The sequence below is a fragment of the Pteropus medius genome, unplaced genomic scaffold (genome assembly GCF_902729225.1).
Source record: "Pteropus medius unplaced genomic scaffold, Ma_sr-lr_union100, whole genome shotgun sequence".
Lineage (NCBI taxonomy): Eukaryota > Metazoa > Chordata > Mammalia > Chiroptera > Pteropodidae > Pteropus > Pteropus medius.
In genome coordinates this window covers 2,095,030-2,119,899 of record NW_024344377.1, presented here as the reverse complement: position 1 = coordinate 2,119,899, position 24,870 = coordinate 2,095,030, and the positions used below count along the sequence as shown (strand labels likewise).

At 48.9% G+C, this 24,870-nt stretch overlaps 1 protein-coding gene across 18 annotated transcripts in view; it reads right to left on the bottom strand.

Moving 5' to 3' along the window:
* FGFR2 (fibroblast growth factor receptor 2) overlaps positions 1-24,870 on the bottom strand; it is a 99,038-nt gene that overhangs the window by 65,241 nt on the left and 8,927 nt on the right. For 9 of the 18 annotated variants that reach the window (XM_039870842.1, XM_039870830.1, XM_039870826.1 and 6 more), the window contains exons 3-4: positions 8,045-8,311; positions 7,115-7,192 (exon numbers count right to left, since the gene is read on the bottom strand). The exons of 4 other annotated variants lie outside the window; for them this stretch is intronic. In XM_039870842.1, coding sequence (XP_039726776.1) covers positions 7,115-7,192; positions 8,045-8,311 — 345 coding nt within the window. The remainder of the gene's footprint in view (positions 1-7,114; positions 7,193-8,044; positions 8,312-24,870) is intronic. 5 more of the 18 variants (XM_039870833.1, XM_039870831.1, XM_039870835.1 and 2 more) reach the window with 1 other exon arrangement.

Below are 24,870 nucleotides of genomic sequence, written 5' to 3'. Positions count from 1 at the left end.
AGAAATTATTTTAATGTTTTACAATGAATGGCTCTTTCTTAAGTAAATCAGCTTTATGTGAAGCCTGAAGAACCTGGAGGGTCTAGAAAAAGAATCACATTGCAGGAATAGCCCCATTGTGCTTCCTTCATCTGTGGTCTCATGTCCTCTGCAAACTCTTCGTGTCCTCAGTATTTCCTGCCATTTACTGCAGCCTGGACCCATTCGGAAATGCCCGGGCCCACCAAAACCACAATGCAGTGGGTGAAAGACAGGGGCCAGGATCCTGACAAACTCATCTACCTAAGGAGGCCTCGTCCATCCCATTAATGACTTTCATCTGGACAAGGAGTCTGGTTAACAAATTAATAATCTACAAAAGCAGGGGTGACCCTTGCACATAGCAGGTGCTCAGTACGGATGTTTACTCAGCAGCTTTATTTAAAATGAATCTGCGAGCCAAGGCCACACCACGTTGCTTGAAAGACACGTATAAGCCTCCGCTTTACATAACCTCAGGGATATATGAGGAGTGGGTTTAAGAGAAACTGTGATATAAACTTCCAATGGCATAAAACATGAATTATGCTAAATCGGGAGCAAACACGTGGACCTAGATGATAAGTATGGCCCCCTCTGCTCTGATATTCTCGGATCTTCTGATGTAATATGTAGAAGATGCTCTCTTAGTCATTAAATACTAATAAGTGAGCAGGTTAAAGGAACAGGAAGACCTGCCGAAATAAACTGTAAAATCCCATCATCGAGGTACAGGATACCCTACTCATTACCATTTACTATACTGAAACAGTTACTGTATATTAGTAATAATGTTAAATAAGCAGAATTTTACTTTAATACAAAGTCTCTTAAGATGTAGCTGGCTAAACAGAAATTTATAACCCTACAGACACTTCCCTCAACAGAGCCTTTCTTAACCAATCCATTCCACAGTGAAGATTAACCATTCCTTCTCTGGGCCACCTGTTATTTACGTGTGTTCCCATAACTGAAAAATACTCCTTTTAATTTCTGCTGGCCAACAAGAGTGGAGCATCTGGAGGGTATAGTTTGAGTCGTCTTCAGCCTAAGGAATAGGTACTCAAGCGTTTATTGGATGGATGGATGGATGGATGGATGGATGGATGGATGGACGGACGGACGGACGGACGGACGGACGGACGGACCAGATGGACAACTATTAAAAGCTTGAGCTATAAAACGAGGGAGTTGAACTGAATGTTCTGATAAGGTCTCTCCCAGTTCTAACATTCTTTCTAGGTATCTATATTCTAGGCAGATATTGATTCTGTCAACAAATGGTAGGATTAGAAGATTTATATTGACCTTGCAATTTAAACTCAATGAGAAAACATGGGCTGCTGAGCCTGCCCCCAACATAATCCCTTACGTATCCCAATGCTGACTGACGTCTAAGGTTTATGGTCTCCTCTCTAAAACCAAAAAGAGAGAATCTAGCCTAGCAGTTTAAAGGAAAACATGGAATCATGTTACCACTGTGCCAAAAGTGACCTTGGTGACCATCTGGCCCAATGGCTAATGTGATCAATGTCATCCAGAAAGGTTAAGTGATTTGATCAAGGTCACACGGCCAGAGGCCGAGCTGAGGCTAGACCAAGTCTCTAGCTCCCTGAGCAGTGCTCTTTCAACCACTCCAGGCTGCCCTTTGAACTCTCCCATGGTAATTAAGTCAAAAGTCTAAGATTTATGTGAGCTGTGGACGCTGGTGACTGTCAACTGTATTTTTATTGATGCAAAAATAAAAAAATAAAAAACACAGCCTGTTTCAGCTCCTAGATTAAGTCTCACAAACTCCCTAAAGCCCCACTAAGGCCTCTGTCTTAAGTCTATAATTAGGGCCTTTAAAAATATCACTAATCAGGACATTTGAATGCTTTGACCCCTGGGTGGGGGTTGTCTCTGAGAGCTCTACCCCGCCCCCCTATCTTTTCAGAAGACTACAGTTCATCTGCTTTTGGTTTTTCATAAACTAAGAGAAAACAAATCTAACAAAATATGGAGATGTGAGTGAGGGTGTGATGATGGAGAGTTGCTCTTTTGAGACATCTCATTAAAATAACTTGACCAACGAGGCATTCGATAAGAAATACATTAAACCAGGCAAGTTACCCACACGTGAAATGCCTGAGTCCACTGGGAGACCAGTTGCCCCTTGGGAGTTCCCAGGATCAACCTTCAAAAGAAAACCCTCAGGTGGTTGTTGATGCTGGTTGGTGATGCTGTTTGACCGGAAGAGAGGCTGAGAAGGAAGAGACAGTCAGTCCAGGATGGAACCCTTGCTGGCCTCTGTGATAAAACACCCAAACCGATTTATGATGAGGTTTTCATCAAAAAGGAATTTCAAAAAATTGTTTAGAAGCTTGTGCACTTTGAGTTTTTTTTCAATGTTTTTTTTTTTTTCTTAATTCTTGGGAACTTTCACACAACTGAGAAACCAACATTTACCAACTTAGATATAATCTACCAAGTAAAACTCCCAATTAGAGCAAAGATGACTGCGAACTGTTATCAGCAGATTAATCAATGAAAGGAGTTTGGAAACTCAGGCCAAAAATTTTCATTTACCGTACTTACTTCCAAAAAAAAAAAAAAATTGCCTTTCTCCCTGACACAGGTATGGGCATCTGCCGCAGGTCCCAACAGGAATGAAACCAAAATAGAAAATTACCTTGTCTCTCTACACGATAGAAAGAACCAATCCACCTTGAGCAAGAAAGAATCTCGATATAGTTGTCTCGCTATCAATTCCCTCTAGTTAAGCAGCCAACCTGAACCTTTTGTCAATCATGATCTTCCCAAGAATTCAGTCTCAAGCTCTTCAGAAACATTAATCACTTAAACAGAAGTTGGAGGTATAATAAAAGTCACTCCAAAAAAATGGACGTACGTGTCTACTTATTTGCTGCCCGATAACCCATTAAGATACCTAGTACAAAGACTAGTTAAAAATTATGCTTTCTTAGCTAAAGTATAAAATCAGAACCTTTGAAAATCCTCGACCTGGATGCATTTCAAAACTTAGCATTTGAAATGGCAACTTTCTGTCTGCAGAAAGTCTGTCTCACTAAAGGGCATATGTAGCAGCAGCATTATTTCCTGGCAGCCAGGCCTATAATGACATCACATGATTGTTCTCAGGAAAACATCTAGTGCTGGTTAAGTGTGAGGTCATCAGCTAGTCAGCTGCTAAAATATGACCTAAGAATGCCCTTCACACCTGTGATGGAAGAGCCTGACTTAAGAGGGTGCAGAAAGTCAGATCAATCAAATCGGCCCATTAGAGGATTTTTCAAAGCATGTGCAATAGGTCTGCATTTTGAAACAGCTCTTAGGGTCAATCAGTTTGGAAAACCCTAGCAAAGGACAGAATTAAACGTTTTACTACAGAACATTTCAGAGCATGTATTATGCTGATGACCACTATAAGTATCCAAGAAAAGGTCACGGTATGAGGTGTTTTCCAAATTCATTTCAAAACACAATTCGTTTTTGGCAGAGAATTAGTATGGACTAGGGTTCCAAGGGGTATTCTTTGGGAAACATCAACTTATTCTCTTAATGTAGAGACCAGACCTGAACGTTGCTGTTTTTAATGAGACCCATAAAAGATGGGCGTGAGGGCTGTAACTCCACAACCTATTCGCTCACCATCCAGGCTGGTCCCCGCCCTCCAGAAGCGGTCTACTGGGAAAGGCGGGTCTGGGATATTACACGATCCTGACTGTGATGCAAGAGGACAGGACGCGGATACTCTGAACAGAGCCACTCGATCTGCTGTGTAAACGAGGAGCCCGTGTTTGCGCGGGGTCTCGCATGCCAAGGCGAGAGTTAAGATCCACCTGAAGGTTGCCAAACATTCCTATAAAAATTGAAATCCGACCTTGATGTTAATGGATACCAGTGTCATGGCCAAAATTCAATGATCCTGCCTTAATTTTTGACTGATTTTGGCCAGCGTATTTGACTACCACGTTTTCTGTGCTCTGTACAGAATCTAAGAAGAACTCTGTACCAGGCAGATAAACTCGCCTTCTTACTGTTAACCACCAAAATTAGACAAACGACAATCTGGAATACCAGCAGAGAGAATAACCTGCAATATGTTGTTCAAGAAGATACAGAACCAACATCTACCAACCCCACAAAGAGAAGCAACTTCAGAAAAGCCCAGCAATGTCACCATCAGCACAGGGTCACCGGAGCATCATCTGTTAACTTTTGAGCACACCCAGTGGCATTTCCAGACGATCAGAAGGCACCAAAGGAATCAATTCGGACACGAGAGCATTTTCCAGGTGGCTGGAAATGCAAAGAATTTGGTACCTTTACAATTTTCCCTATTAATCAGGTCAGGTATTTGACACTTGAGGTGGCAAAAAATTGTTTTAAAGGCAACATCCCTTTCCCCGCCTTGCCAATTACCCTGGCCATGGCATTCCTCTGTCCACACAGGCCACAGCTGCTTAATCTCAGCCACCCCAGGCTGCACCTGTGAATCAGACCAGCCTAATCACACGAACAGATGGCACAGGCCGAGGAGCCAGCTAAGAACTGCTATCACTTTAAATCACGTCTAATGTTTCAGAGGCACCAGACAGGGGCAGTTCCCAACAGCAGTATCTCCCCGGTACAGTTAACACCGGCCCTTAATCACTGACAAGCACCCATTTCGGGGCAGAGTTGGTGTCATTTGAGAGCTAATTACAAAGAACCTTGCTTGCAAGATGAAGGCATGGAAATTCATTCAACGGAGTACTCTGCAACCTGGCCTTTCTACATGGGCACTAGGCAGGAGGGGACCGTGGCACGTAAGCCTTCCAAGTCAGGAGAGCGATCCAGTTCACTCGGCCTACTTGTTATGTAACCTCTACCTTGCTGTTACATCTTATTATTTCCCAAGAATCACGCTATCAGGCCACCAGGACGACACAGATCCTGACATGCCAACACAATGGAGTCGATGGCATCTGAGGTCCCAATCAACAGCATGACACCCACGTCAGTGCAAGCACCCTCGCTCACCCCCATCACCACCCTGCGTGTTGGCAGAGGGGCGCTGTGAATCGACGTGCGACAGGCCCACAACTGAATCGCACGTTTGCCTTTCGCTCGCTGCTTTGTGAATTTACACCCAATAAAACAGCAAAAAGGCTAAAAAAAAAAAAAAAAACAAAAAACAAAAAAAAACAAAAACAAGAACAACTCCTCTCTCCACCTTATCGGGTTGATAGGAGGCACTGACTGGGCCAGCAACCAGCACAGAGCCGGCCCAAAGTTGGCCCTCATCACCACCTCCTCCCCTGCCGGAGCCAAAGAACTAAGAAGGAGTGAATGATGTCTTCTGATGTACCAGCTTCTATTATGAAAACATAATAACCTCATTAGAAAGCCAGTACAAATCACAGTGAAAAACACTTTCACCCACCTCATTACCCACCGTTTTACGAGCAAGGTCTCTGACAGTAAACTCCTCTTTGAAGCAGATCTGGACATGTGAACCCCTAAGCCAACGGTTCTCACACTTTAGTGTGTGTGAGAATCACCCCCAGAGTTTCTAATTCAGTGGGTCAGGGGTGGAGCCTGAGAATTTTCATTTCTCATAAGTTCTCAAGTGATGCTGATATAAGTGATCCAGGCCCCGAGCTTTCTCTTGCCAAAAAAGTGAACACTGTATAAACCAAAATATTTCCCTTTTGTCCTAGCTGTTGATTTGGAGACAAACCCAGTTCCCCACCTAAGAAACACATTATCCCTGACACTTGACGAGATTAACTTTCTCTTCTTCCTTTAAAAAAGCCCTGGGCCTATTTGAATAATTAACTGTCTTATTATTCAAGCCTTGTTTAAATTTACTAAACTGACAAACATCCTTTTAAGAAAATGTAGAGTCTAAATCTGGGCCACAAATGCCAGTGACCAACATAAAAGCCCCTCGGGAACATTCCGGCCATGTTACCGGAAAACACACCTAACGCTGCATTTTATCTCCTTTATCGAATAAACACTCACAAGTACTCTTTTGAGCAAATAAGAACTCATCCGATCCTCACCACAATTGCATCAGGTGTTATCAGTCCCATTTTAGTTGTCGAAACTGAGACAGAAGTTAAAATCCTTGCCCAAGGTCACCAAACTCAGACATGGTGGAGCAGGATTTGAACCCAGGCTGCCAACTCCTAGCAGCCATGTTCTTATGCACAAAGGAAAGGCCTCCTATGTGTCAACGCTCAGTGTTTACTGCCTTTAAAGGCGCTCACTGGCCCCCTTTTCCATCTGCAGAGTAAGGCACACTTTCCTTATTTCTGCTCAGTATGCAATAATGTTTTAAAAGCCTAGGTCTGTCAACTTCAGCACTACTGATACTTTGGACCAGATCACTCCTTGTTATGGGGCCGTCCTCTATAGCAGGGGTCCCAAAACCCTGCGCCTCCGATGGGTACAGATCCGTGGCCTGTTAGGAACCAGGCTGCACAGCAGGGAGTGAGCGGCAGGTGAGCGAGCGAAGGAAGCTTCATCTGTTTGCAGCTGCTCCCCAGCGCCAGCATCACCGCCTCAGCTCCGCCTCAGATCATCAGACATTTGATGCTCATAGGAGCTCCGGTCCTTGGTCCCAGAAAGGTTGAGAACCGCTGTTCTACATCGCAGGACGTTTTAGCAACACCTCTGGCTCCACCCACGTGATGCCGCCAGCATCCCCATCCCTCCCCTCCCCCTGCTGAGACCACCACTGTCCAGTGTTCCCGGCGTGAGGGGCAGAATCACAGCGAAGCACCAGCGACGGTTACAGAGAAACCCAGATGCCACGTGTCTCCGAAGAGCGAGAAATCAAAGGGAAAAAGAAACCCAAGAGGAGAAAGGTCGTAACTGCTTTCAGACCGGGGCGGCCCACTAACACGACAAGAAAGGATGAGCGCGGTAGAGAAGGGTGCACAGTAACGCTGGTTTATTCTCTCAGGTTCGAAAGCCAGGAAAGGAGACACCGCGGAGGAAGGCGGGGCCACAGCATCGCGGAGAGTCGACAGACGACGGGGGACGCTCGGGGCGCCCCACGAGCTCTCCTCTCTCGGGACCTTCGGAGACGGCTGTTACTTACTCTTGTTGTCCCTGTTCTCACTGACAAAATCCTCGGAGCCATCTGTGTCGTCCTCATCATCTCCGGATGAGATGGCATCTGTATTCAAAAGAACACATCCATGGTTGTGTTTTTGCCGAGCAACAGGCCATCGCCCACCACTTTCTTCTCGGATAGGGGAGCCAACGCCCAGGAGCCCACAGGAAAAGTCTGAGCCCGGGTTTAGTTACGACGGTTTTAACGGCTTACATCTTGTCTCCATGATGACAGTTGGTCTACATTATGATTCCCAATGTTTTCTGCTGTCACATTATTTAAACGTTCTAAAAAACTGAATGTACAGAATTTAGATTTTAAGCTTTAAATGGTGTTCAAATACCCAGCAAATTTACGGATTTTGCATAACGTCCAAAGATTTTTTGTTTTTTTCCAACACAACCTTTCAGTGCTCAGGGTCTCATCAAGAAAGGAACGAGCCCTCAGAAAAACTTAGCTCCTGTGCGGCCTTCCAACCATTTATTAATATTCTGAAAGCAAAACTTTAAACTCAGCCTCCAAGGGGGGCCTGTGCAGACCCCATCGCCATCACGGCATGGAAGAAACTCAAATTTTAATTCAAAGAATCAGAAATCTTCAGCATCCAAATTTTAATCCTATGCTCTGAGTACCAAGGATGCCGGTGGTACAGAGAGAGAAAGATAGGTTTTTACTCATATAAAAGCATGCTGTCTTAAAAGAAAAATGTTACTTTGTACATGAGAATCCTGTCATTTTTAACGACCAGTCTCTCTGACACACCAGGTCCCATGCAAGAACTTCAAAAACAGATCAGTAACAAACTGAAGCTCTGTGCCTGGCGTCTGCTTAGTTCCCACCATGATTGTCCAATAAAACTGTACCCAGAAAACAGCAACAGGGAAGAGAGGGCAGAGGCCTCGCGGGCCAACTCACCTGTGACATTGACCATGAAGTAGACAGTCTCACTGTCTACAGTCCTAGCAGCGGTACAAGCATAGAGGCCGGAGTCTCTAGGCGTGGCACCTTCTATCTGCAAGTATTCCCCAATAAGCACTGTCCTATTGCTGGGTCCCAACTGTCCCCCATCCTTAGTCCAACTGATCACGGCGGCATCTCTCAACTGGCAACGCAACTCTAGCGAGTCCCCGGGCGCAGCCACGTAAACTTCTGGCTGGGAGATTTGGTATTTGGTTGGTGGCTCTGCAGAAAGGTGGGAGAGAGAAGGCAGAGATGGGGAGGAGGAGGAGGAGAGAACGTCCAACACAGGTCAGTGGCGGCCCCATCACCCCAGGAGTGCAGTTCTTGTTTTGCAAACGGCCCCCAGCAGGCACGGGCCTCTCCCCGCAACCCCAGGAGGCGGCCCTCCTGCGCAGAGCCAGAGGAAGCAGCCAGCAGAGGCTGCCCACTTAGTGACCACGAGCCGTAGGGCTTTAAACACAAACCCGAGACCCAGCATGGAAGGACATGGCACAAGAAAACCTTCAAGTCGACTGCCAATCGGAGCCCGCTTGCAATGTGACCCCCCGAGGTCCCATTATTGTGACTTTTTTATGGGTAAGGACCTATGTTTTACAAAATTTTTTATTCGACGTGACTGCATGGCTCTGTGTCTACACACACACACACACACACGCACACTCACACACACTCATTTGTGCTGGATTTTGCCTGTTGTCACAACACCAAGCTGCTTGAAATGCCTCAAATTTAAGGGAAACTGATGGGTCCTTCCACAAAACTGCCCTCTGAGTTTTCACGAGCTCTCAGATCAGAACTTTGCTGGTCTGGAGATGTGATTCTGTGCTGGGTGAGCTGAAGCAAGCTGTCTTACTTAACACAGTAAAAGCCTTAACACCAAAAACAAAGAGCTAAATGCCTCAGACGGCCGAGGGGTGGTCTCTGTGGCGTGTAAATAGGTCCTGAAATGAAACCACTGCGCGCTGCGCATTAAAAGCTGGATCCCGCCCTGCCCGGCAGCCCCCACCACACGTCCTGGGTCCTGGCCTCCTCGGGCCTCTGCCCTCGTCTCCTCAGGACCGTTCCTTCCTGCCTCCCCTCCCTGCTACACCCCATTCATCCTTCAGGGCCCACATTCCGCAGGGTGCTCCGGATGAGACCCTGCCATCGGTCACCCTGACCCAAAGTGAAGCAGATGCCGCCCTCCTCCCACGTCCACCCACTTCACCAGCTCCTCGGGACATGCCACCTCCCTGACGAACATGTCCTGAGGAGACACCAAGATCCCATGGGGAGGGCTCAGGTCCTGTGGCTCCTTGTTCATCCCTCCCCTCCCCCAAGGCCATACCTGGCATGCACGTGGAAGGTGGCCCATGTGGAACATGGTCACAGTCCCCAAGTATGCAGGGCAGGAGGGGACCCAAGAGGACCCAACTCATGTAACCTCTGTGAGCAGACATGAGAAGAAACCATGAGCCTTTAACAGCCAGAGCCACTGTCTGGGACCCGTGAAGGTCTGTGAAGCCGCTTTCATACCTCACTAAGAGAACTGTGAATGGTACCCAGAGTCCCAGGTCCAAGAAACACAAAGCTCCCCAACTCTGGGACAGCTCCAAATCTGGGCAACATCACAAGGCAACTGTTTTGCCTCTTGAGTATGTTCTGTATAAATCTCCCAAATCAGACTGAAATAAAGTCGCCTCATGTTTCAATTCGATTGCTGAAGGAACAGCGAAGGCTGCAGGCATCTGGCTGTGGAAGTGCTGGCCACCACCATCCACGGCCGACACGGGAAGGCCAGTTTCCCTACGGCGCACTGGCCAAGAAGGCTGCTGACCAGGACGTGAACACAGAGATAATCCCAACGGAGGGAAGAAAACGGAAGTGAATGTGATATGAACAAACACGCCCCCAAACAAGGGCAGAAAGCCCCAGACGACAGGCAATTACGTTTCAAACGTTTGTTTTTCCCATTCAACAAGTATTTACTGAGCACCTACTATGGGTCACACTGTATTCTGGATGCTCAGGGAATAAAAACAGTCCCCACACTTAACAGTCCCTACAATGAAAGTTGGGGAGCTTTAATTACAGTGAGGGTGACAAACAATAAATATAAAAATCTACAAAAAATATTAAGTATGTGAGGTGATCTTAAATGTCAAGAAAAACACAGCAAAATGGAACACACAGAGATGGGAGGTTAGGGCACCAGGCTGGTAAGCTTCTGCAGCCAGGGCCAACCCCAGCCATCGCCTGTTTTTGTAAACAAAGTTTTATTGGCACACAGCCACGATCATTTGTTTGCGTAATGAAAACTGTTGTCATTGTCTGGGGCTGTTAACAATGGCAGAGTTGAGTAGTTGCTTGCAGAGCAACCCTATGGCCTGTGATGCCTAAAATATTCAGTCTTGACCTTTACAGAAAGTTCCCCAACCCCGCTGTACAGGATGGTCAGGGAAAGCTTCTCTATAGAGAAGGGCAAAGTGACGTTTCCTAGATGCTGGGAACTCAGTTCCTCGGGCCACACCTCCGGAGACGGTTTCGATCCTAATGCAGCAGAACCGAGTGACTAATAGAGAGATGCTGAACTCTGAATCCTGAGCAGAAAAGGGACAGACAGGAAGAGAAATATGGGACAGAGGGGGAGAAGGAGGAGTTCGGTTTGACCCCAAATCTCAGGCCCTCTTCCTCTTCCAGCATCCTAGAGTCACAGATTCATAGGACATCAGATCTGACGGGGCCCCAAAGGCCACCTGGTCCAACCCTTCTTACAGCTGGTTAAAACAAAGATCAGATGTCATTTGGGTCCCCTGTTTCCGACAACTACTTACTGAAACAGCACCCTCAATGTGAGAATAAATTTACCTTGATTAGCCTGGGTCATGAAACAATATTTATTAAGGCCACACACATCCTGTGATCAGCAAGTCACCGAGAATGTCACGGAATCTGCTCTCCTCTGAGCCGGAGCTGGTCATCGAAAGATCACTGAGCAGAGAGGCAGCTGGACATGAGTAGCAATGCCTCCCTCCCTCAGTGGACAGACCGGGACTCGTGCAGCCACCCTGCTTCAGTCCTGGCTGTGCTATAAGGAGACGCTATGCCCCTATTTCATGGAGGTGCTGGAATGCTCTGAGACTGTTTAAAAAAAAAAATATATATATATATATATTTATTTATATATGTATATATTTATATTTTTATATATATATATTTATATTTTATATATATTTATATTTTATATATATATATATATATATATATATATATATATATATATATATATATATATATGCAAGACACTGGTAATTATGATGCAGCCAAGGGAGAGTTGTGATTTCTCCATTTTTAAAGGAAAGCATTTCACGGAAAATCCTTCCCTTCACCTTTAGTAGGTAAACCACAAAGTCTTGCTGAAACCAGGGGTGCCTGAGATGCTAGGCCAGTGTCACCGAAAGGACATCAGCCCTGCAGGCTGGAGGAGGAGGGGCACAGGACGGCGAGGCCTCGAGGGCAGGGACCGCGTCCTGCTGGAGGCTGGACACAGGGGACACCTGACGAACAGGTGCTGCCCTGCCTGAGAAACAGAGGGAGCTTTAAGTTCCAACTCAACGCCGTTCCTGCCTAATCGCCCAGCCTCCAGTTCCTCATCTACTGACGAGCAAGAAAATGCCCAAAAAACAGACTATTATTTATAAGGACTCAACTAGCCAACCAATAGGAACCTGATCTTCCAAACTATAACCTGCTGGGCCCACGAATGTCACTGTCATTTTTCAAGGCTGAAGACACTCGCTATGACCTCGAGGATAATAGGAGAATATTTGGATTTCTACCTCCATAGGCAGAAAACAGTTTTACTAACGGGTTCCCATCTCAACAGACCGGTAAGATGACTCCACGTACTAAAAGTGGTCTTGATTTCCAGTAAAATCAGGTCAAAACTGTCACCCGGTTTTCCAATTACATGATAAGTATCAAGGACAGTACAATAACTCCCCAAAATACATCAATAAATTACAATGTTCATCCACAAAATGGAGCCATCCACCTTCAAAGTCTGAAACCAGGACATGCTGCCACGGTAAATTCAGAAAGCTTACAGCCACTGTCCCCTCCCGAGTGATCATCGCACAAAAGGCTCACCCGGGGTTCTGCGGCATCCTTGGTGAACCCCAGCAGAACCCAGCGATGTCCCTGCCCGGGTTAGGAGGATTTCAGGCGCGTCTTAGCGGGGAAGGGTGAATGGGCCATTGAAAGCGATAGAAATTGGGGAAAATCTAGACTTACTGGGGGGATCGCTTGATAAATTATACCAGGGTCTAACCACTACATTGTACACCTGAAACTAATCTAAAATAATATCAAATGTCAACCACAACTGAAAATAAACAAACAAATAAATAATAAAAGGAACAGGAGAAGGAAAGGGCGAAGGGGTTGGGGAGAAACGGGATCAAGAAGGGAGAGAGTCAGGGGGCGGGCAATGGGGACACATGGAAGGGAAGGGAGGGCCGAATGCCACCGGGGTCCCTCCCACGCCACCCAGCAGCCCCCGCGGCCCAGCTCACAGGCTGCCACACCAGAGACATCTCAGGCCAAGGTGCTGAGAACACAGGGGTGCAGCCTGGACGCACACGGCTGGCTCAGTGGGGGGAGCTCTGTCCGGTGCCCACAGTGAGGCTGCTGCGTTTCTGCTCCGTGCGTGAGCCCAGGTGACTTCCCTGCCCACTCCACATAAACGCACAGTGGCGTTCACCTCCCACTGCCCTCTGGGAAGCCAGGACAATTTGCCCCGCCCCTTTGATGCCGGCGATGCGGAGTCCACGACGCCCTATCAGCCTCCCTAACTTGGAGCATCTTCCACTGACACGGGCCTCACCTCGAGCCCACCACAGCGCACGACCTGCTCCGTAAAAACATAAAGGTTGACACAGGGCGAAGTCGTCCCTGGGAGATCGAAACAATACCTTTTTATAGCAATATTAACATCTCCTGGGTGTATCTGTTCTGGTGCTCTGGCATACTTTTCACCTTTCTGATGCAGGCCAGGGGAATAAACCCACACGAAGCTCCCAGGCCAGCATGACCCGTATCCCTTCTTGCTGGACTGGGAAGGTTCCGGAAGCCACTTTGCTACCCACCAAATAAATGCTCTTTCAGGGGCTTCTACAGACGGACGGAAGATATGTTTCCACCTATCTTTCGTGACACGAATTAAAATCTGAAAAGAGCGAGAGCTGGAACACACGCACGCACTCGTGTTGGCTGTCCTCTGTCACCGAGGCCTTAAAACTGCTAGACAAACAAGGCGACGAGTTTACCTTCTGGGCGGGCTCGACGCGCTTGCTTCTGCTTGCTGCGACCACGGGCCTGGCAGCGGACAGCTCTGCTGTGTGCACGTCTAGTTGCATCCATCTGAACTTGCTGGGAGGAGAAGGAACCTCTAGCAGATCAGGGTGGATAGAAGAGGTCATGACCTCAGGTCTTGGTGTGACATCACGCTGCCATCACCAACGATGAGCTGCATGAACTTACTTCCCGGTTGACAACCACAGGGAAACGAATTCTGCCTGTGTGTGAGGGGAGCCCAAGCAGGGGAAAGCTCGTGACATCCAGAAGAGGCTGAGGTTTACGTGACTTCATCGTCCACGTAAAGCGGAACTGTCCACCAATGTCGTCTCGAGACAACCGAAGCGCTGGAGAGAGTTGGAACAGTAAGCTATTTCAGGTAACACTTTCTGTTGCCAAACCAGCGATAGCAGCACTTCAGACTGTCACTTTTTATAATGTTTGCCTATAAACTTTTGCCGTGTGGTTTTTGAAATGGCGCCCAAATGCAAACAGAGAACAGATGGGAGACCGGCATCTTGCCCTGTCCAATCGTTTCGTGGGGGAACAGACGACATTTAAACTGTTAAGGAAGAAAAAAGCAGTTTATGCCAACGGGACGACTGACTAGATCACATTTCACGAACTGAGCCTTTTCTGGGGTTTCTTTGGGACGATGTCTTTTCAAATGTCCAGACTCATCACAGCTAAGAAACAGGAACCCCAGCTTCAAGGATGCAGTAGGGTCACCCCTGGGACATATATGCCCCTGAGGTTTGTCCCCCTCAGAAAGCCAAGGGTGTTCACGCCTTCAACACATTCCTCCGGAAAGGGGAGGAAAGGGAGAAAGAGAGAAATCTAGAAACAGATTCCTCTCGAGAAGGAAGAGGGGCGAGAGTGGGGGCGGGGGGGAAGCCGAGGAGAGACGGGCAGGTGTATGTAACTGCAGTGCAGGCCCGCACTGTTCGGGGTGGGGCTGCAGGGATGAGCCCGCCCCTCTGGGCACAGATCAGGGCTCCCAAGGGAACTGCGATGGAGCATCTGGGGCAAGAGCAGCGAGGGCGCCTCGGTGTCCTGGTGCCCTCCCAGACATCCTGCCACTTCGTATGGGAGGAATAAACATCGCTGCTCTGGGGCTGCCAATGTCTTGACAGAAGAAACACACAGAATGAAGCGGCAAATGTCACTTCAGTGTCACGGTACACAGCAAGTAAGTGGTGGCTGATCCGGTTAACCTCGCCCTCCTGGTCTCTGAGAGGGCCTGCAGCGGACACGCCACGGTCCCGATGAGAAGTTCCAACTGGCCAATACCCAATTTTCTGTCCCCAGGAATGGAACGCAGAATCTTCGTACACACCACGCTCCTGGGGCATTTTTACAAGTTTGCATGGAGGGAGTCTGGACAGACACCTGGCATTTCAGCAGCTTTTCCATGTTTTACCAGCATTGGGGCTCTGGAGGAAAGGAACCCCCACTTCTCCATGGCATAGTTTCAGTCTAGCTGCCATCAAAACTTACCAACAGGAAAAGATAAAGGTACTGAGGCCCCCACAATCGAGTCAGAAACGACTGCCCTTGCGTGCCCTGGCACGGGGGCTCTGCAGACACACAGACAATAAAGTCAGCCAGTGGCAGAGCTGGCTTTTCAGCTCAGACATCCTCAGAGCATCCCCTTTTGCAAGAACAGACTTGCAGGAGCAAAAAAAAAAAACAAAAAACCCTGACATCAAATGGAGGCCTTATAAGGCAGAGGTACGATTTGTTCTTAAGGGGGAGGAAGAGACAGACGCACTGCATGATATAAAAGATGGAAGTCCTCTACCTCAAGAAACACCGCCAGCACTAAAGATGGCGGACAGGAAGAGGTCAAGGTCATGAAACCCCGAGAAGAAAACGAGGAGAAAGGCCACGGCTTTCTCCGTGCAAACGACTGCCGGTCAGGATGTCTTGTGGACACACACACGTCGGGACTCAAAACTCCCCTTGCGTCCCGAGGCCATAACCACCACTCATAACTGCCTCCGCCACGGTAGCCAGACTGGCCCAGCCTGGCTCACGTTCCCCGTGGTCGGAGGAGATAATGGCTCATGTTTCCAATATGGTAACCATGACCGATGACGTAGCTAGGCGCGCCCCTCCCATAATTTAGGTCTGTCTTTGAGAAACGTGATGAACAGCTCTTCGAGTTTGAAAAGAGAAAATGAAAATGTAGCAATAGCACAGTGTTTAAGAATGCGGTCGTTTAAGAGGGAGTCGCCAAAGAGTCAAGCCCCGCTTTGTCGGCATCCCCTCTTTTGGATTCTGACGTTTCAGGCCATTAATCGCCGTGTTCTCCGAAAGGGAGAGAGTGGAGCACAAAACGGGGTGGGGGGTTCGCCCCGGTCAGAATACCTGCACGTTCACGAGAGCAAACTTGCCATGGGATCACCAGGATACCGGGAGTGACCCCATGTCATCTGTATAACATCCCTAGACGCTGGCAGCTTTCTTGAGCAAGAACTTCAAACGTGAGCCCTCATTCACGGAGCATTTCCCAAAGAGACAGGCCACTAGGTGATCTCGTGCCCAGAAAGCAGAAACTGGCACTGCAGGTTATGTCAAAGGGGCCTGCACCCCCAGGTCAGATGGACAATGAGGAGCCTATGTGCTCGGCCACCTGCGCATCCAGGGCCCAAGCCACCTGCCTACCGGGAACTCGCTCGCCAGACGTGGAGGGCGAATGAGCTTGTCTCAGATCTTCAGGGCTCCCTAGGGCACACTGTTCTGGGGAACACGTCCTCAACAAGTTGGCCCTGCCGACCTATGGGGGCCACAGGGGGTAAGTTCTATACTACCAGTGTCACCGCAAGGGTCAAGGGGGTGAGGGGTGGGGTGAGGGAGGGGGGCAAAGTGTTGGGCCTCACAAGGAGTTGAAGGAATGAACGGGATTCGCCTGACCGTTCTCAACACCATCTTTTAGGTCAAGAGTGGCCTTGCGGAGGTGTCACCTTTAAAATGAACACACATCATCTCTCGTTCTAAAAACTTAACCGCCTACCTTCTGAGCCCCGATGACAGCACTCGCCCTGGGGTGGCCCTCGTCAATGGATACAGTGGCGAGCCACCTTATACAGATGCTCCTTCAGTTCCCACAGCTGTCCCCCGAGTCCTTCGCAGTCTGTTAGCGTTAAGGCTCCAATCCCATTTCTGTCCCCTCCCTGGTGACTCTTCAGAAAGGCAAAGGACAGGCTGGGGATGTGAGAAGTACAGACTCGGAACAGACCAGAGTCCCAACTCTGCCACTTAATCGTGTGACCCAGAACGAGCCCCTCGGCTGTCTAATCACTTCCGGTTTCTTCACCTGCAAACCAGGAACAACACTCAACGGGGCAGAGCACAGAGGGCAGGCCCCCCGGCAAGCTCCCGCCCCCAGGAAGCCTTCCAGCTGAGACGGTGATTATTCCTCAGCTGCAAGAGGCTCAGCACAGAAGGAAGAAAAGCCCCCTGACCAGGTCTTCAAAATGTGGGAAATGGGGACGTTAAAGAGGAAACTTCTATCACATTTCTGGAGCTCCGACACATGGTTTACTGCTCATGACCTACAGTGCCACCCTGCCTTCTGCGTGTGTACATGCGTGTGTGCACGCGTATGTGTGGGGACGTGCTCTCCCCACCCCACCCCATCCCCCCGGGACCTTCAGGAGCCCACCCTGCCCCTCTGGGCCTTTCCCTACAATCTCTCCTCCTCCGTCTCTGCAGCCTCCCCACCCCCTCCCCGTCAATGCCACTCAAGTCCCTGCTTGCAGGTTCATATTTCTACGTGCCGGAGGGAACGCATTACCTGGATGTCTACAGAGGCCCTTATCCAAAACAACCTTCAACCTCCTTCTCCTCCGCTGACCTCTCGCTGAACGGAGTCAGCACATAACATGAGCTCGAGCTCAGTCGGCTGAGGCCCCTCTCCTCCTCCTCGCCTCTCGTGCCATCCGTGCCCGAATCCCCTTTGTTCTTAATTCTCTCTGTGAAGCAGCCCTGAAAAGGCAAGGGCAGGATTTCATTCCCGCAGGCCCACTCCGAGCCTCTGCCACCTGTCAAAAGACCTCTGCAAGCCTGCGAACCCATCACCCACGGTCCGCCCCAGGAATCCACCATGGACCGCCACAGTGGTCTTCTGAAAAGCAGACCTAACTCTACTTAAAAAAGAAAAAAAAAGGTGCAGACCACTCAAAACTCTGACAGAGTAAAATGCAAGGAACGTCAGCCGCCCTAAGGCCTCGGTGGCTCCCAGCCCCAGATCTGTCTCTACCCACCCCCTCATGCCCAAGGCTTGCCTGTCCACACAGGCACCATGCCCTCGACCTGCCACCGGTCTCGCTACTCTGCCGGGCAAGCTCCTGTTCAACCTCCAAAGCCCCGCTCGAATACCTTCCTGTGAAAGTTCCTGGTTCCCATTAAGAGACTGACTATGCTACTCCCACCTCCAGCCCAGTACACGCACGGCCGGTATTGGGTGGTGTGTGTATTTCTCCCACCTGCCACCCTCCATTCCAACAGAGAGCTTGCTAAGGACGGGGTCGGCCCAGCTCTCTCCAACTCCACTCCGAAAACGCAGCTTCCCGGCACCGCTGCCAAAGTTTCTGGGTCAATAGGAACGGGGTAGGGTCTCAGGTTCTGGGTTTCCCACAAGTTCCCAGGTAACGCTGATGGTGCTGGTCCGAGAGCCACACTGTGAGCTCCGGTGTCCAAGGACAAGAGTTTGTGACGAATCGTGTCAACTCGGGCGGCGCCTTCATGACGCTGAGCCTCGGAGCCCTGGTTCATAGAACAGGGAAACAAACACCTTCGGGCTAGCCTGTGGCCGGTCAAGGTCACCACAAGGACAAAACCAGAGGCTGCCTGGGAAGGCTCTGCAAACTCTAGAGTGGGGATACATCTGAGGGAAAGCAGCCCCCGCCTCAGCTGGTCCCCCGCCTGTGGCTGGCCAGCGCAGGCCTGGGTCTCCACTGACGGCTATAGGTTAATACCAACTGATCAGCAGACTGTTTTTTACCCCCAACTACATGAGAACCTCAATTTGCATTCCTGACTTTAAAACAGGGTTTTCTTTCAAATCGACAAACCTGTCACATCAAATATATGTAAGTTGACTGAGGTGGATTTCAAGAATGTTCCCAAATGGAGCCAAACACCCAAGGATTTTGTTACCCACACCACTTACAACACCTGTCTTTTTACTGCAGTAAGGGAAGGCGCCTCCGGATTGCTGAAACACCGTCGACTGCCATTCACCCATCCAACAAACTGGAAATACCTGATGTGTGTATGTCGGGGCACAGTAGCCTCCTCAGAATTCCCCTGAGAACAGGATCCCAGCTAGCCTCCGGGTGACTTATCACAGCCCCACAGCATGCTGGGAAGAACCCCGAACACCAAAGGGGAGAGCCCTCCAGCTCACAAGCTGGAAGACCTGCGTTCCAGGGACTGGGCTTCTCAGCCTGCGCTCGCTCCAGAGAGCGTGCCCCAAAGACAACGGCGTGACGACACTCCAGGAACAAGTTCTCAGGGACAGTCACCTTTTCACATTTAGTGCTGCTACCTGTGGCTCCTAGAAACTGCCACTGGGACCAGCTCACCACTCTCCCCTGATAATGACACAAATAGTCCATAAATGATGCATACTCAGCAGACACATTTGCCCTGTGAGTCCCTTAAAAGTCAGATCGATGTCCCCAAGCCCATGGAACAGGCCCCTTTTCAGTAAGAACTTTCTGAATAAATGAATACTTTTAAGTGTCCCCAGGAACAAAAGAAAAAGTAAAAAAAAAAAAAAGGAAAGTTGTGGGGAGGAGTAAGAGTTACTCCAGGAGGGCAAGGCTGCCTCCTGCTTCCTCACTGAGGACGTTGGGGTGTATTGTTCAGCAAGTTTACTTAAAGGGCTCAGCCTTTCTTCTCTCAGCAGGACCCCAGTTCCAACACTCCTTCGGAGCCTGCAGATGTGTCCCGGACTGGTTCCCCCCAGCAGCATCCCAGCCATTTGCAAATGAAGGGACAGCAGCTGGATACGGAGAAACAGATGGCCCCCCTCATTTGAATGGGTTTGATCTGGCAGCTCAGGCCTCAGTGACTTCAGGCAGCCAGCGAGGCACTGGCTCTCAGGCTGAAGCACGCAGCTGGAATGACCTCCAGGAGAGGCTGTGCGGGGAGGAGGCACAGTCCCCGCTGCCTTTGCCCCACAGGACCCAGAAAGGCGGGTCAAAACCACAGGGATCAATACCACAGGGATCACTTTACTCCCTGTGATTTGCAGAGAAAAGTTCCGCCTGGGGGAATCCTATGCCAGAGACTGAAACCACATCAATTCAGGAAATTCCAAATTAAGATAGGCGCCCGTGGTTAACCTTTCTCCCCTGCCCTGAGCCACACATTAGCATAGAGGTACATCTCTGAAGGGTCCCTACCTTTCAAAACACAAGCACCTCTGGCTTCCAGTGGACAGGGCGTGCCTGGGCCTTTCTTAAACCGAGACTGTGTCCCCAGGAGAGGTCTCTAAGAGGGGAGCTGAATAGGCATCTGCTACCCAGCCCAGGTGCACCTGGCCTCCTCAGCCACCCTGCCCTGGGGTCACCTCCCTGCCTCTGCACTGGCCTGGCAAGTAACTGCAGCCCCCAGCAAAGAGGCAGTCAAGCAGCAGGCTGAAATGACCTGTGCGGGTGCGGGCCGGGGGCTGCCCATGACCACCTCCCCACCTGCCCTGCCTTTAAGGTGGACGCCTCTCAGTAACTCGTGACAGCGGACAGCAGAGAGGCCAGGCCCTGGACAATTTCCAAACTGGGAACGGAGCAACTGCGCCGGCACGTCCGGATGGTGCCCACTAGGACCGATGCGGTGTGTTTGCTGAGGAGTCCAGGCGGGTGCCCACCCCCTTGGAGACCAGCCTCAGGACGCTGCACAGTTGGAGTTCCCAGAAGAATCTCGCCGTGGCACACAGGCCCACCAGCCTGGTCTACTTCTCCAGTCTCCTCTGACGCCCCTCATGGGGTCGCTCCAGCACACTGCCCTCCTTGGGGTCCCCCAAGTCCCTCTGAGACACACTATGCTCTTCCTTCACTGTCCCTTCACCTTGGATTGGAACTGGCCCTCATTTTTGCAGTTATGTGACAAATATCTGTCTCCTCTACTCAGCTTGGCACTTGGGACTGTTTCCAGCTCGCTATTCTTTCCCTCCAGAACCTGGTACGTAGTAGGGCCTCAACAAACTTATTTGGGGGAATGAACCCAAAGAAGCCACAGCAATTATCCTGCAACCGGAAAAGCACCTCTGCCAAGCTCTGGAAGTTCTCGTGGCACCAGGGCTACAAGGCGAAGAGGCAAAGCTGCCCGTGCCTCCAACCAGCCACGCCTGCTACAACCTCACACCGAACCTTCCTTCCCAACGCCGGTGACCCCCGGACATTCTGCATCCACCGTGCCAGCGACCGGCGCGGAGTTCAGTGATACACCCGCCTCCGCTCACCCCGCATCTAGCTAGAACCACTCAGAGCTGACTTTTTTTAACCACCAAATTAACTCTGCTTTAAAAATGGGCTCTTGTCCCCAGCCTCTTTTCTCCTGGGGACACCTTTCCTAAGGCTGCTTCTGCCCATTCGTTGTTGGAATGTTTTCTCTTTTTTCCTTTCCCAGTTTCTGACATTAGAAGGGCCAGACAAGGCTCGACATTTGTCACCTCCCTGACCACAGACTGCAGGAACCCCAGGTACGTGAGTCTGCGCAGATGGGCCTTGACCCAATCATAAACCAGAAATGCTGGGAAAAGCTTGACATAACATGAAAAGTGACAACCAAAGAGACTAACATTTAATAGGATCCAGGGCAAACCGCCAGAAGCATTTGGAACAAGAAACTGGGAATGGCTTGTCCCTGCTCCACTGAGGTGGCTTATGAGCTAAATGGACAAATACCAGGCTTTCCCATCCCGAACTCCCGCCGCATGACTTAGCCTGGGTCACTAACTGGCACTCGGAACGGTCTCCCTTCCTGTCCCCTGGGACACAGCAGAGAGGATTAGCTTCTTACCAATAAGCTACATTCCACTAAGAGGCCATTCTAGAAGAATCACAAAATGGTAATATTGAAATGATTTTATTGCCCATGATTTTTCTTCAAATAGGCTTAGGTGAGTCATGTGGATAAGTGGGGGAAGAATGAGAGATTTGGGGGAGAATGAGAGGGCCAACACAGCATTCCACAAAAGACACCCCCACTCAGGCAAGAGGTAGAGTCAACTGAGAAAGTGTTGCACCAAGAAATTCACCCAAAGGCCTGGGCCCACCCTCACCCACAGGGGGGTCTTCGAGGAATCATTTCACCTCCAAAAGTCTCAGTTACCTCATCCATAAAATGGGACAAGGAATATCCAGGGTCGGCTGGTTAGAGGTAATACATGTCAGCACGCTGTCCGACACATGGCACGCACTTAACAAATGGTAATGACTTATTGTTGCATCGTCCTCACCCTCTCAAAGGATGGTTACAAGAACACGACCCCATCTACACTGACCAACCCCACTACCATCCCTCCTCCCAACCCCAGTTCTGTCTGTCCTATCAAGTAACCCCAGCCCCTCCCCCTTGGCTACTGTGGGTCCCAGGGCAATTTCCTTCCATGCAGACTAGAAGCCCCACCTCCCTGTGCACCCAGGAAAGCCCAGCAGGCTGACCAGGAGAAGTCACCACAAGCCAACGTGGCAGGGATGATCGTGACATGCTGTAGGGCCTCCCGTCATGGGCTGAGACAAAAGCAGCACACGCTACACCCTACCTCACCCCAACCAATCCCACAACCTTCTCTCCAAAGGTCTTCACAGGGCCTAATAACAATCTGTTCATTGGAAGCCTCAAACAGAAAACCCTTCCCTTGCCAAAATATATTGCTCCTCAAAGAAGTACATGTCCTGCAATTATTACATTAGCTGCAACCGCCTTTCTTCAAGAAGGAAAAAAAAAAAGCCAACCCTGAACCATTTGGACTGCAAACAGCAAGATGATCACATTTCCAAAGTCCAGACATGCAAATGCCCAAGAGGGTTAAAAGGGTTCGAGGAATCCAAGGTCTAGAGCCCCTTTCTATTTTAATTCATGTAAATGTTGCTCATCAAATTTATCATTGTGTACTGTAGGGTAAACATCCTTGAAATGTCGGTTTTAATTCCTGTATCTGGTGTCTACCTAGACAAGGAGGTGGGGTGCGGGGCGGGGGGAATGATTATTTACGAAGCACCTACCACAGGTCAGGGACTAAGTAGGGCTTTACATCCCATCTGCATTTAATCTTCATATTCCCCCTTCCAGATAGATATTATCAGCCCCATTTTAGATTAAAAAAGGAAGGCTCACAGAGGTTATCTAACTTGTCCAAGGTCACAGCACCAGCAGATAGTGGAGAGATTCAAACTCGACTTGCCTAGCTCCAAAGGCCAAGTTCCTTCTGTGAGTTTATGTCCTCAGAAAGCACATCACATACCATTCAAAATGACTCTATTCATTTACATTTTTCATGCAGAATTCAGGCTAATTTTTTAAAGGATTCTTGGTCTTTTTAAGATTTGAGTGATTTTAAATTTGAGACATTTATAACATTTAGGATATATATTCCATTGTGCATCCACCTGAGTCAGCTAAGAATGCAACACATTTTGGTGGAAATCCAGGAGATTTAATGGACAGGAAGGAGGTGCTTAAAGGGATCCACACTCCTTTGGGACAATCTCACAGTCAACTAACAATATGACATTTAAGGGTTTTCGAAAAGTTTAAATCCTAAACTTGTCACTACAAAGATCTTCATTTCTTGGCACCTCCCCAACCCCAAAACACCAAATTGGCCTTTTCTATGTCTCGCTATTTTTAAAACTTTACAACAGTCACGTATGGAAAACCTTAACAGTAAACAGTTATGTGTAAAAAGAGGCCACATATAGAAACCTAGAAGTTCTACTGTTAGAAAATATGTCGTGACAATTTATGCGGTTGAATGTCAGAACTCAGAACTGAGTTCTTTCTTTTAAGGAAAGGTGCCATGTAAGTCATACAAAGAGATACGTCCCTTTTCCTCATTCCTGAATCTATCAGTATTTTCTTTATAAGCTATTTTTTGACCTCCTCAGAAAACATGTTCACCATAACCTGAGATTCTATATATGTCTGCGTTCCATTCAGACACGACTTCGAATTTACCATTCTTCAGTTGGACAAGGGGTTAAGGGAAGGAGTATGCCACAGCTCGGCTCCCTGACTCAGCGCAGTCAAAAAGAATCTGAAATTTTTAATATTCAGTTCACAGGAAGCGGCAAAAGTCCAGAACGGGGTGTAGTCACTTACGGTATCCCAAAGTGGAACAAATGACAACGGCTCACGCCCAGCACGTTAAAACTCAGTCATGGTGCGAGTTTCCCAAAACCAAAACTACTGAACACCTAAAGTGTGCCTGTTACTGACAGGCACTCTTCCAGGATGACCGTGATCTGCCCCAATAATTAAATACCCTTTTGCATAAATGGTAAAAGCTTGAAGTTATATAATGGAAGCCAGGGAAAGCCTGCAACCACCATAGACTGCTGATGCGGCTACCATTTTGGATTTTCCAGCATGCCCTAGAAAGGGATAGCAACAGGTCAGAACAAGGAAAAACAGAAAACCTCGGGGAAAGTGCGACCTTTGTTAATTTCAGGAGCCATCTCCAAGACACGCTGAACCATCACAGAGAAGAGGCCAGCAGCTGGTTCAACCAGACTTCTTTAAAGAACTTGGCCTTGGGCTCCCTCCCCTACCTCCTCCTCACATTCCCTAACCCAAAAAGGCCAGAGCTGTACCTAGCTGGGTCTACCTGGGTAGTAAACAGGAGGAAGTGGCCAGTGTTTGGACACTCTATGGCTGGCAGAGAGCCTTAAGGCTTCCCACAAAGATAAACATTTCCCCCAAAATGGAACACAAATTACACATAGCCTTAAAAACTCAAGTTTAAGAGCCCCTGTCAAGTCGAAGTTGAGTTCTTAGGGTTTGCTCATTTTGGATAGAATCATCGGAAACCCACCTCTTTGAATAAGGCCAAACTTTCAGCCCTTATATATCAATCAGACTCCATGTTCAGCCACATAGAGCCTTCGACACCGTCACCATTAGTTAAGAGAAATGACACGAAGAAGGTTAGACAGAGACAAGGACTCGGGGTAAGGGTGTATGTTAGCAATATCAAGCCTTTCGATGCTAGGAAAGCTGGAAAAGCAGAGTCATCCCTACATCTCACCTGGACATAGAGCGAGAGGATAAAGAGAATGCAAAACCTAAGTCTAAAGTCATCTCTCACGGAGAACGCAACAGTGAAGACCATGGACGGCTCAGCACAGCCACATAAAACCCACCGGATCAGAGCCATCTGTGGGATAGCCTGCAAAACTCTCAGGACGTAATTTCTGAATCACCTACCATAACAA